We start from the raw sequence: 12,901 nt of genomic DNA on the forward strand, positions 1-12,901 counted from the left end.
TTTTTTACTTCGAATAAAAATTTGTGTCGCTTTACCTTATTTTACCGGTTTTTCGGCATATCTTTCAAGTGAAGGACTTCTCGGCTAGTTTCATTCTTCGCTCATTCTGCACAAAGTGCTTTTAAACAGCAGTTCCCCAGCAAAGCAATCTAAACTGAACAGAATCACTACCAAAACAAGGAATCAAAATTAGAAGTGGGATAACCCATAAAGCCCAATTTTAGATGCCCGCTACTTGAAGTTTGTTCTTATAAGTCTCAGTTACCAACTAGAATGCTTATTGGTATTGCTACTAGCCCTTTTATCCTCTCATTAAGTGACAGGAGTATGTCTAACAAAATGGAAAAAATTTTTCAATCACTTTTCCCCATTTTTTTCTGTTCTTTCAATCTCAGTCGGGGTTATGGGGAATCAATGGCGGCTATTTCCCGGCAATCTTCCGGGTATGTTTTTATTAGCAGATAATAAACCCTAATGCGGTATATTATGTGCCGATTGTTAGTTCAAATTCAAGAATTGGAGAAAAATCAGTTCCTTAATGTTTTCGAACTGCGATGTCGTTGGGTTTAGGTATTTATTTGGAAAACATGACTGGTTGTTCAAAGACTCTTTGGAACTTTGTTTTATTTTTAAAAAGTGTATTAAGATGGTGTTAAGGGTGTGCTTCAAACAGTGTCTGTCAAAAGTGATCACAAGATTACCTCAAAGGATCAACCCAATGATGGAGCTGTTGAGAGGCAAACACGCGTTCAAATTAGTGCTTCTATCTCGCCTCACTCCGCTCCCTTTTGGTTTGATGAATGCCTTCTTTGCCGTCAGCGAAGTGTCCAACTGCGACTACATATTAGCCTCTGTTCTGGGCCTACTTCCAACCCAAGCCATCAATGCCTATATTGGTGAGATAAAAACAAATCCAAATTGGTGGAAATCAAACGTGCTTTTTAAAGTTGTTAAGATAAACATGGGGCTACATTTTTTTTTGCTGTTTTGAAGTTTTTCAGCTACTCGAACATTCAAAGTGGTTGAAAATTATTATGCAGCATGATAGTTGAACAAAGTTTTGAATCTAGCGCAACAAATTTTGGTTCGGAGTCGAGTAGTTTAGTTGACAATTTTGTTTCATTTCAGGAACGACGTTAAAAGAGATAGAAGAGGTTACGGAAAGCAAGCATAACAAGAGTTATTACATCATCCTTGTCTTCCAAATCGTGGCCTGCTTCGTTGTCTCCTCCTTGGTGGTAAGGCTAGCCAATCAGAACTTAGATAGCAAACTGCAACAAGTCACAACTGGCACTTCCTCCACCACCTCAAACGGGGGAAGTGCCGGAACGGGGACTGGCAATGCGAACAATAACTCCCATGCACATCCGGCAATTAATGGAGCTTTGAGCAGTAATGTGGCCAATATCGCCATTTCCATGAAAGCATTGAAACAGCAACAAAAGCAGAATTTAATGCACGAAATGGAGATAGAGAGTGACGTGGATGAGTTTGCAGACACAAAAGAGTTGCTACCTTCTCACACGATGTCAAATCACCACATTGCTCTGTCCGCTCGGACAAATTGTGCTAATATTGGCAGTAGTATTATAAAAGATGACATGGTTTAAGTTTTGATAAATTGTTTTAACCTGGATTGAATAGGAACTGTTTCGTTTTCACGCCAAATTTTTTTACACCAATTAATTTTATCAAATAAGGTGCTAAGACGTTTTAGTTTTCAAATTTTTGATTTCAAGATTGCGAGTCAGCTGCAAAATTATAGTTTTAGTACAAGGAACTATCAGTTTATATATAATTAGGAAAAAAAGGAAACGACTCATTATCGTCAAAAGTTGTGACTATTGATAAATTTGGCCATAAAAACTGACTGAAAAGCGTCCTCTTTACTGTGAAGAAGTAATCTGATTGTCTCTGAGTAAAAGGTAAATTTTCATGATCATTTTTACCCCTAAGTGCAAACGAAACAGTATCTCTTTATGCACCTTGTTGCCAATTTAATTATCTATAATAAATGCTTCTACTGATTTCATTTTAGACATTTTCTATGAGCATTGAACAAAGACAGTTAAAATAAATTAAACAATTCGTTATAAATGACTACTTCAATTTGAAAAATTAGTCTATCAAGTTTATATCAGTCTATGATGCCAGGCTCGGAGTGTTGATTGAGGTTATGCTGCGTTGAGAATACACTACGTTGATAGAAATAACTTGAATAACTTACTTGTGTGAACAGTTTTTTGATAAAAAATGTTAAATGCTCAAGTTAGTCCTGTTCTTGTAAGAAAAGGAAGCATGGGCTGCTGTATGTGTAAATTGGTTACTGGATTTAATTTAATGTTGCTACTCCTCCTAGATGAACTTCTATTTTCTCCTTATTTTGTTTGACCTCATTTCTGTAAATCTTTATACTATTATCATGACCTTAAAGTGTAGCTTACTGGACCGAGAGGAAGGTTTGTAAATGACCCTTAATCAATTCACAATTCGAATCCCCTTTTTTGGCAGATATCCTGACAAATTACGAGAAGGCTCGCAAGTCTTTGTGTGGCACAACGTTCCCGCATTCGTAGGTTACAAAATAAAAATAATCAAACGATAAGGATAGTGCAGAAATCTATGTTTTTACTAATATTTACGCTTCAAATTTGCCCGGACACTCCAAGAAATAAGCAACAGAGTTAGATTTGAAAAAAAAATAAATTGATGAGTTTTCAGAAGGATCAAATTATGCACAATGTGTGTAATTAATTGACAGTTATGATTGCTGAATTTTTAATTTTCGCAAACAAAGTTTGTAGCAATTTTTATGAGTCTTGCGGTGTTTTCTGCGATTTCTCGGTTGACTGATTGTGCGCCTGACTCTTTTTAACTTTTCATCCTCAAAAACGGGATGATAAACAGGTAAAGCATCGATGGCATTTGGCGGATAAGCAGCTCTTAGACCTTTACGCTTTACCTGTCTAAGTATGCGATTCACCGAAACTGTTTTGAGGAGACATAAATTAGGTGTGAAGGGCGGTTCTTAATCTGAACAGTTTGACCAACTTAAGTCACCCCCCACTCGAGTCACACCCCCGTGCACGTACTAGTTCTAGCATTCTAATCGTTCTAAACCCCAGCTGGCTACCAACTAAATCAATCGCTCGCCGAAAGCTTGAGAGCAATTCGCCCGGCATTAGTCGGTCATGTTATTTTTTTTCAGTTGATTTTACACTGCCGGTAAAAGTTGAACGATTTTAACCTAACTAAGGACGCTCGAATTTAGGTTTCAGATAAGCTGCAAGCTATCAAGCATTGCGCTCAAATTCAATCACTTTCGTTTATATGGATTTCGGTTAACTTGTCTGTATTTTTTTAAATAATTAGCTGCGATAGATGAGCGGATCTATTATTACTGGCTTCCTTTGTTTTTAATATTGTTTAAATTTTCTTTAACATTCATGTAATTTTTACTGAATTGATTCCGTGACGTCATTTTCACGCACACTGGAGCCAGTTGTTTGTTCATTTGCGAGAATAGTTTTTTGTCAAGTCACCTCACCCAGCAAAATTACTTTTAATTTCTTCAAATTGATTGCTGCTAACTTGAATTTGAAGAGTTGAGGTCAATTGAGGATATCTTAATGTAATTGACGGTTATTTGATGGCAGCTTACAGTACACGTTTCATTCTTTTCATTGTTTGTTTGAGACTACAGGTGTATGAAACTATTGCAGCTGTTTTCTGGCAATCTGATTTCTGTTTTTTCTACCAGGCTATTTGATTTTCCACCTTTGATTTTGAAGAAGCCTGGCGTAAACTGAGATCAGTTTTACGCAAAACTAACTATCGGAGAAGGAATGAAAATTTTCGACCGCAAAACAAAATTGTAAAAAAAATTTAATCGAAAAAAATTTCGATTTAGTGTACGGTCATACATCTTATCTGAGAGTGTTAGTAACTAAATAAATCTAAGCGAGAATATTAACCAATCAGAATCGAGTATTTAAATTACGTATAGAATTGCGTCTAATATACACAAAAAGTTCCGGAAAAGTTCGTATAACCTAATTTTAAGTAAATAATACCATGATATGTATCGAATAAGGCGGTTTTAGGCTTAATATTTTTAGGTTCTCTAGACGATTGTTGATCGATTATGAACTGATTCTGACGTCAATGACATCAGACAAAAAACCAGTAAAAGAGCATCAAAAAAACCTTGCCGTCTAAACTCTCACTTGTTGCTATGAACGTTACAATGCTTATACGTTGTTCCTTTGTACGTTACAGTTCAATGTTGCTTGATATTTGAAATTGAAATTCCAAAACGGTAGACTGTTTTAATAGATTTACAGCTACATTTTGGTGCCGCTCCTTACTGAGCCACCTTTAGAATCTTCAGCACATTGGCTTTTAGCGTAATTGTTCTTATAAAATATCAAATTCGAGTGGAAAGCAACCGTTACAGTAAACTCAAGTTTCCATTTCTCAATCATAATTTGCTGCTGTTGAAGCAGCCCCCTGTGATTGTTTTCCCGCTAATAAGAAACTTCAAAGCATGCACTGGGACCAACTAGGTCACATTGGAAGTAGAAGCATACCAGACCAACGAGGGCAAGGTCTACATTCTGAAGGAAGTGCGAGAGGCAGAGCATAGGATAGCAAATGACTTTTCCCTCAACCACAAATACCTGCCCATAGATGGACTGCCGACTTTGACAGATGCTTCTACTAGCATTTCTGGAGTTGTATGCTGAACCAAGGGCGGTAATCAAAACTTTCTGCTAATATGGACAGGAAAGGGCGCTAAGGAATACAAAACACTGCAGTGTTTCCTGCAACTCATCACAACAAACTGTAAGACTATTCCAAAACGAAACTTGTTTTCACATCATGGATTGATATTGAGTTTGTTTAGACGGCAAAATGATGACCCAACCCCTATCGGAAAATTTTGGAGATATAATGCCTTAACAAGATATTTAACGGTTTCAGCGAAAATTATAGATAATCGGTCAGCATTTACCCCCACAAACATAATTTTTGAGACGAACACTGATTTTGAAAATTTTTTGGTCGAATTGTCGAAAATTTGTAAAAAGTTATCAAGTCGGTTCGCATATCAGAAAATTACCTCTAATATAGAGAAAAAAAATGTGAGAACGTAATGCTAAATTGTTCAATTTTGAAAATTTTTGGTCAATTTTGAGGCAAATCAAAAATTTAGAAAATCAATACCGAATATGGACGAACCATACTTTCAGGTATAAAACTGTTCAATTTACCACATTACCGTTCCGTAATCAAGGATTTGCAAAAAAATTGACCAAAGTTTCAAAAAATTGGACAAAGGCATAAAAATTTTGACCAATTCGTCAAAATTATTATTTTCAATCGAAGTTTCGTTAATTGAGTGAAACTCAATACAGGGAAAAGGTGTGAAAAAATTCACAACCTCTGGCCCACAAAAAAAGATATGTCATGTTCTTTTCGTATCTCGTTTTCGTACCGTACAGTCCGCTTCTTTTTCGTTCCTTTACTTCGCCATTCACAATTTCCGTTTTTTTTCTCAATAACGTCGCTCTCCCAAAACTTCGCTTTTCGTTTTCTTCGCTACTTTTCCGATTTCCGATGTAGTATGTCATATGTGATGAAGTATGTTGTTGCTTTTGCTGTAGTATGTTGAGTATGCTAGTATGCTGGTTTGTTGTTTAGGTCTTGTAGCTTTCTAGGGTGTGACTTAAGTTTATTCTCGAGTTACGGCTGGATTGTCCTGGACTTTTTCAACTTTACTAATTTACTAGCCCCCCTGTTGTAGTATATTAGTTTTTGCAGCTGTATGTTTGCGTGTAACTGTATGATTGTTAGTTGGTTTGGTTTGTTGCCTTCTAGGGTGTGACTTAAGTTTATTCTGGAGTTACGGCTAGATTGTTTCTTCACTTTCCCAGCTTTCATAGACTACAAAAGCGCTGCATATTAATTAACTTTTGCTGTAGTTTGTTTAATATTATTGGTATGCTGATTGGTTGTTTAGGTTTGATTAATGCTAGGGTGTGACTTAAGTTTATTCTGGAGTTACGGCTAGTAAATTCGTTGCTCTTTTCATCCATTTAGTATACTACTGGTTTGCGGTAAATTAGTTCGTTATTTGTATATATTAAGCCCCATAATGACTTGTGCTAGTTTGCCTCTTGCAGTAGCCTCTCTCCTCCTTCCTAGGGTGTGACTTAAGTTTATTCTTGAGTTACGGCTAGTTTGTTTGGTTGAGTTTGTTGCTGTAGTCTGCTAGCATAGTACTTCCCGACCTCCCCGCTCGTTGCTTAATCGTCTCCCGCCCGTTCTCTTCCGTATTTCCGTTTCGTTGCGCGCTACTCGCTCAACGCCTCCGTTCTGCCAGTCTCGTTTCTTCGTGCGTCGCTCGTTCAGCGTTTCCGTCCCGTCCGTTGCGTCGCCCGTTTACTACCCGCGTTTTCGCCAGTTCCGTTCCGTTCCCTGTTGCGTTGCGCGCCGTTCGCCCGTCCTTCCCGCCCCGTCCGCTTCGTTTCCCGTTTCGTCGTGCTTCGTCCACCCAGTCCTCTTTCCCCGGTTTCCGGTGTTCCTGTTTAGTCTCACGTTGCTTTCAAGCACGTTAGACGCACTCTATAATTTCTTACTCACTTTCGCCGAGTAATTCATTACTCGGTAACTTCTTTTCTACTCTTCGACGTCTTGATTATCAAGTCGTCGTCATTTGGGTTCGGTATAACCCTCATTCCACGTGTTTGGTTGAAAGTTACTCCACATTGATAAATTAGCCATTTCAATATCATGGCCGAACAGCAAGAAAAATTGAAAAAGCTCTTTAATGCAAGATCTAATCTAGAATATGAGTTATGTAACATCCATAAGGACATCACAGATGCCATAGATCGTCAAGACAGGAAGGTTAAAGTTGAACGCTTGGTTTCTAAGTTGAAGGATGTCTTCAGTAAACTGGTGCAGAAGAATGAAGAACTATTTGACTTAGCCAGTAAAGCGGAGAACCCAGATTCAATTTACCCTGTCCTTGAGCAATGGTTGGATGATAAAACCAAGAACAATGATAAATTCTTGCTTGCGGCTAGAAGCTATATTGACTCAGTTGCTGACCGAGACACCGTATGTGAGGGCGTTAATCCTCAAGGCCAATCTAAGAGAAGTTCACGCCGAACAACATCATCAATGTCTAGCCAGCGTAAACATTAATTTCTCATGGCAAAACTAAAACGCGAAGAGGCCGAGAAACAAGAACAAGCTGCCATGCGCCTCGCTAAACAAAAACACGAAATTGCCATGAGAAAAAAGGAGCTTGAAATACAAATGGAACAGATGGCACTTCAAGAATTGGAGGAAGACCACCGCCAGCGTGTTGCAGCAGCTAAATTAGATGAGGCTGATTTAATGGATAATCATTCATTGTTTAGTCACCACTCAAGTGAACTGAATTTGTTTAAAGATAGGGGATCAGATAGAAGTCAGGGACTTGTTCAGGATTGGGTAAATTCGTTTCCAGCAGGTAATTCAAGTGAGTTAAACTTTTCTCGTCCTGGTTCAGCAACCGCCGACCCTCCTGTTAAAGATACTTCCCCTAGTAATCCTCCAGAAAACCCAAGTAATGTTGCCGATAACTTACATCATCTTGAAATGCTTTCTCATTACACACGGCCAGGAGTTGCAATTTCTGTTGCCCAGCAGGAAGCTTTGTATCGGGAATATCTCCAGGCTCAACTGCAGCAATCACTCATTGATCAAAGGGCACATAGTCCCTCAGGCAGTGGTGAAATGAACCAAGTACCAGTCGACGTACAAAATGTCGCACTCCCACCACCTCAACCACCTATGCAACCTCAACCTCCCCGGCCACCGACACCCGTTATGGCACCAACGAACTCCATCTTTGTACCTGATTTTTCAACAAACCCACAAGAAAATCAGTTCTTGGGTCCGAAAAGCTCCAGTGTGCCTTGCCAATTACATATGTCAATGCCTCATGTTCAACAACAACAGAATCTAACTCAAAGTAACATTCCACACCAAACACAAGTCCCTATTGCCCATTCCCCGCATAAGGTCCCTCCACCTCTAAACCCACTCGTGAACCCACCTCCCGTGTTTCCATCTCAACATCTATTTATTCCTCAGCCTCCCGTGATTCCGTCGCCCCCTCCAGCGAGCACAGCAACATACTTACCCGTCCCCAACATTCCACAACAAAACATTGTCCATTCACCTCAAGCCCGCCTGTTACCATGCCCTACCTCACCCAAACTTCCCCTTAACCGTAACCCCGATTTAAATTTGTGGCGTTTCCCTCAGAATATTCTCCCAAACGTAAACCAGGCGAAAAATAATGCAACCGTCTATAACAACGTTCAATCTAACCTACCCCCAAGCACAGCTAACCCCACCATCAGCCATCCCATCTTGCAAATGAGTGCACAACATAATCCAAAAAGCAACTACGCAGCTAACTGTAGCATCCCTGTTAACCCCTTTAGTACAACTACTAACATCGCGCCACCTTTCGTCACGCCGGTTATACATCCAATATACGGGCATACTGCTCCGATACCATTGTGTTGGGGTGGCCCACCGCATCCCACGCCTCCAGCGCCAGCATCTGAAAATGCAAGCTTGATTAAGGCATTCACTGACGCCTTACTAGCAAGAGGAATGACCCACTACCCGAATGGAAGTTGTCACAATACAGTGGGGATCCTCTACAGTGGCACGAATGGTATGGTCAGTTTAAAAGAGCAATCGACTCTCTGTCCTTAACTGATGATGTAAAATTGACATACCTTAAGACCCTCGTTACAGTTAAAGCTAAAGCAGCTATAGCTGAGTTCGCCTACTGCGGCGCAATGTACAAAGACGCACTGAAGACCTTAGAACGTAAATTTGGCCAACCACAGGCGGTCGTAAGTGCACATTTGGACAAACTCAACGGCTTTCCACCATTGAAGATGCACAATAGCGATAACATCATTAACTACTCGGGGTGCATTTCAAGTCTCGTCGGGGTATTTAAATCGCTGTCATATGATTCGGATTTAAAGAGTGCTGCGCTTCTCAACACTGCCGTACAGAAGCTACCACCCAATATGAAGGAGTCATGGTCACTCTTCACGGTCAAAAAGCATTGGGTGAAACCTACTCTTCTTGATTTCAACGATTGGTTAAAAGAGAAGGCCGAAGCGCACGATTTAATGAAGAATACCGCAACTAAAGCAAGGACTGAGGATACCAACAACTCAGTAACAAGATCAAAAGTTGCTTCAAAGGCAATTGCTGCAAATACGCAACAGAAGAGTAACCCTAAGCCGCAACAGAGATCTCCGTCAACATCAATCTTTAGTTGCATTGTATGCAAAGGCAGCCACCGGTTGTGGGAATGCCGTGTCTTTAAGGAAAAGACCCCTACGCAGAGAGCCAAGGTCGTGGCTGAGGCAAAGCTCTGTTTCTCTTGTTTGCGTGATAAACACATGTTTAGGCAATGCCCAAGTCCCCGTAAATGTAGGAAAGATGGTTGCAACAGCTCCCATAACACCTTACTTCATGGAGCTGAAAGGGTTTTTCCAGCTAAACCCTCAACAAACAAGAACATCGATACTTCGAAGTCGAACGCAGGTACAAGTAGGCCATCTACGGGTCAACAGCAACCAAGCAAAACAACCACTTTGTCTTCCGTGACGGATGTTAAAGGCCTCCTTCAGGTCACGGAACTGAAACTTACTAATTCTTCTGGCACTAGTACTACGGCGTTGGTTTTATGCGATACCGCTTGCAGTAACTCTTGGGTGTCCGATAGTCTCGCAGCTAGACTCGGTTTGCAGGGTACCGCATTAAAACTGACCGTCAAGGGTATAAACACGGAAGAACTCATAGACACAAAGGTGGTTCAATTGACTTTGACACCTCATAAAGACCAAGACTTCGAAGCATTCACTGTGCGTCCCTACGTGAGGGAAACATTAAACGTAGGTTCCGACATCATTGACGTCAAGTCCATGCAAGAAACTTACCCACATTTGGCAGTTCTAGATCCAGTAAGATATAGCTATGGAGAAATCGAGATGATACTTGGACAGGATGTCTACCATGCCATCCGCCCGTTAGAGTATTTTTCAGCCGACGAAAAGTGCTCACCGTTCGCTGTCCGCTTGCCCATAGGTTGGGTTTTAAGTGGCCCACTCCCATCAAGTTCAAGTTTAGTCTCGGTGTGTTTCAAAGCCAATAATGAACAGGATTTTGAATTAGCTCGTCAGGTTAAATCTTGGTATGATATGGAATCGTACGGCGCGTTCAAGCAAGTTGACCCACGATCCGCAGCGGATGCTCGCGCGCAGGAAATACTTGAAACAACAACTTTTCATAACGGCCAAAGATACGATGTCGGTATGTTATGGGCTGATGACAACATCCAGCTCCCGAATAACTACTTTTCCTCACTGGTACAGCTCAAGTCTCTCGAAAAGCGGCTCTCGAGAGATACATCATTGAAAGAAAACTATGCTAATACCATCCGTGAAGACTTGGAAAAAGGTTACTTGATTACAGTCCCTGATGCTCACAAGGTCGAGCAGCGGTCGGAGAAAGAGTGGTACCTACCACATCATCCCGTAATCAATCCGAACAAACCGGGGAAAGTGCGTAGGGTATTAAATGATGCAGCAAAGTTCCACGGTACTTCTTTGAATAAATCTTTGCTCACTGGCCCCGAGCTGCTCCAAAACCTAATCCACGTACTACTTAGGTTCCGTCAACATCAATTCGCCGTGTCCGCAGACATCGAGGGTATGTTCCTCCAAGTGGGCGTTCCTGACTGTGACCAGTCATCACTGCGTTTTTTGTGGCGGGAAGACCCCACAACAAATGTTGTAGTGTATCAATACACGCGCCATATATTCGGGGCTAAAGACTCGCCCACATGCGCTAACTATGCACTGCAACGCACGGCCCGAGACAATGTCAGTCAATACACGGAAGCAACCAAAGCCGTCCTAGAAAACTTCTACATGGACGATTACTTGGATTCGGTGGAGTCACCTGAGAGGGCTCTCAAAAGATCGAAGGAGTTGGTGCATCTCCATCTCGGTGGGTTCAAGCTTACTAAGTTTGTAAGCAATGTACCAAATCTGGCTGATCGAATTGATGGGTCACCTCAGTCCACCGAACCAAAAGTAATTGCCTCATCTAAGGAGGATTCTTCGCACTTGCTTGGGTTGAAATGGGATCACAACAGTGATACTCTAGTTGTGAGTCGGGGTACCTCCAGTACAGTAACTAAGTCTTTAACACAACGCTTGGTATTGAGCCTAGTGTCTAAGGTATTCGATCCCATCGGCCTAGTGGCACCATTTACCGTTGGTGCCCGATTGTTACTAAAGGACATCTGGCGTGTCAGCGGGCAGCACTGGGATGAAGAATTACCAAAGGACACTGCTGAAAGGTTCCTCGAATGGAGTGTAGAACTACCCATGCTTGCCGCAATCACTATACCAAGGAGCTACTTTTCCGGAAACTTTGAACACCTGGAACTACACATGTTTGGCGATAGTTCACAAGAAGTTTTCAGTGCCGTTGCATTTCTCCGAGCTCGAGTAACTACTTCGAGTGGGCCCCAAACTGAGCTTGCGTTTGTCCTGGGTAAAGCTCGCGTAGCACCTATGAAGGTCACAACTGTTCCAAAGCTGCAATTACAGGCAGCGCTACTGGCCGCTCGATTGAAACAAGATATCTGTCGAGCTCTCACAGTAAAAGTCAACAGGGTTTTCATGTGGACCGACAGCACTACTGTCTTGCCATGGCTTAAGTCTGCAACCAAGCACCCAATATTTATTGCAAACCGTGTTTGCGAAATCTTAGAACACACTAGCGTTGACGAATGGAACCACGTTGCCTCAAGCGATAATCCGGCAGACGCCGGCACTCGTGGTATGTCCGTTGAGGTTTTGCAATCAAGTAGCTGGGTGAGAGGTCCAGATTTCTTAAGAACCAAGCAATTCCCGTTCGAACCAAACACTGAAGTAGTTAATAACATCAAACTTGGTATAGTAACTAAGGAAACTGACGAAACCAATACATCATTGGCCGCATCCGTAACCAAGTTAACTAAGGAACCGCCACCGCAACTAATTCCCTTCGATAAGTACAGTTCTTATCAGAAGTTGCTACGGATAACAGCGTACGCACTCCGCATGTTACCTTCTCACCAATGTTACCGTATTGCCGATGGTAGCATCCTAGACCCCACGGAGCTTGACGAAGCCGAGCGTCATCTCCAGTATCTTGTGCAAGGGGAGTCATTCAATGCAGAGAGAAAAGATCTTCTCGAAAACAAACCCGTTAAACGGAGTAGCGGTATTGCCCCGTTTTCTCCCTTTATTGGGCCAAATCGTCTAATCCGATCGGCAGGCCGCATCAAGCGGTTGGTCGAAGTTGACTTTGATGTAAAACATCCTATCGTTCTGGACGCACGCCATGCATTTGTAAAGTTGTTCCTCAGGCACACGCACGTCAAACACCATCATCAAGGTATTGATTACCTGCGGGCAAAAGTACAAGAACGTTATACTATCCTTAAATTACGTTCCTCACTACGTTCCATTAAATCTAACTGCCTTACGTGCAGGATGTTCCGTGCTGCTACTATTCAACCCATCATGGCTGACCTCCCAGTAGAAAGACTTGCATACCAGTCTCCTCCCTTCACGAACACCGGGGTCGACTACTTCGGCCCGTTCTACGTTACTGTACGTAGGACTACCGAGAAGAGGTGGGGTTTCCTCTTCACATGCTTAACTACTCGTGCCGTTCATGTCGAAATCGTTCCTTCCATGGACGCCAGTTCGTGTGTAATGGGAGTGGAGCGGTTCGTCTCCCGTCGGGGTAC

At 41.8% G+C, this 12,901-nt stretch overlaps 3 protein-coding genes across 3 annotated transcripts in view; all 3 read left to right on the forward strand.

The window, feature by feature from the left end:
- LOC142337484 (transmembrane protein 64-like) overlaps nucleotides 1-1,687 on the forward strand; it is a 227,808-nt gene extending 226,121 nt beyond the window's left edge. Inside the window, exons 4-5 of the mRNA XM_075386738.1 lie at nucleotides 658-896; nucleotides 1,129-1,687. Of these exons, the coding sequence (XP_075242853.1) occupies nucleotides 658-896; nucleotides 1,129-1,610 (721 nt within the window). The 3' untranslated portion in view covers nucleotides 1,611-1,687. The remainder of the gene's footprint in view (nucleotides 1-657; nucleotides 897-1,128) is intronic.
- The window catches only part of LOC142337485 (peroxiredoxin-2-like), a 538,029-nt gene that overhangs the window by 406,642 nt on the left and 118,486 nt on the right, over nucleotides 1-12,901 (forward strand). The gene's annotated exons all lie outside the window — the stretch shown is intronic.
- Nucleotides 1-12,901, forward strand: part of LOC142337483 (COP9 signalosome complex subunit 5-like) — a 235,183-nt gene that overhangs the window by 157,981 nt on the left and 64,301 nt on the right. The gene's annotated exons all lie outside the window — the stretch shown is intronic.

Source organism: Convolutriloba macropyga, chromosome 4 (assembly GCF_964194025.1).
Source record: "Convolutriloba macropyga chromosome 4, txConMacr16.3, whole genome shotgun sequence".
NCBI classification, from domain to species: domain Eukaryota; kingdom Metazoa; phylum Xenacoelomorpha; order Acoela; family Convolutidae; genus Convolutriloba; species Convolutriloba macropyga.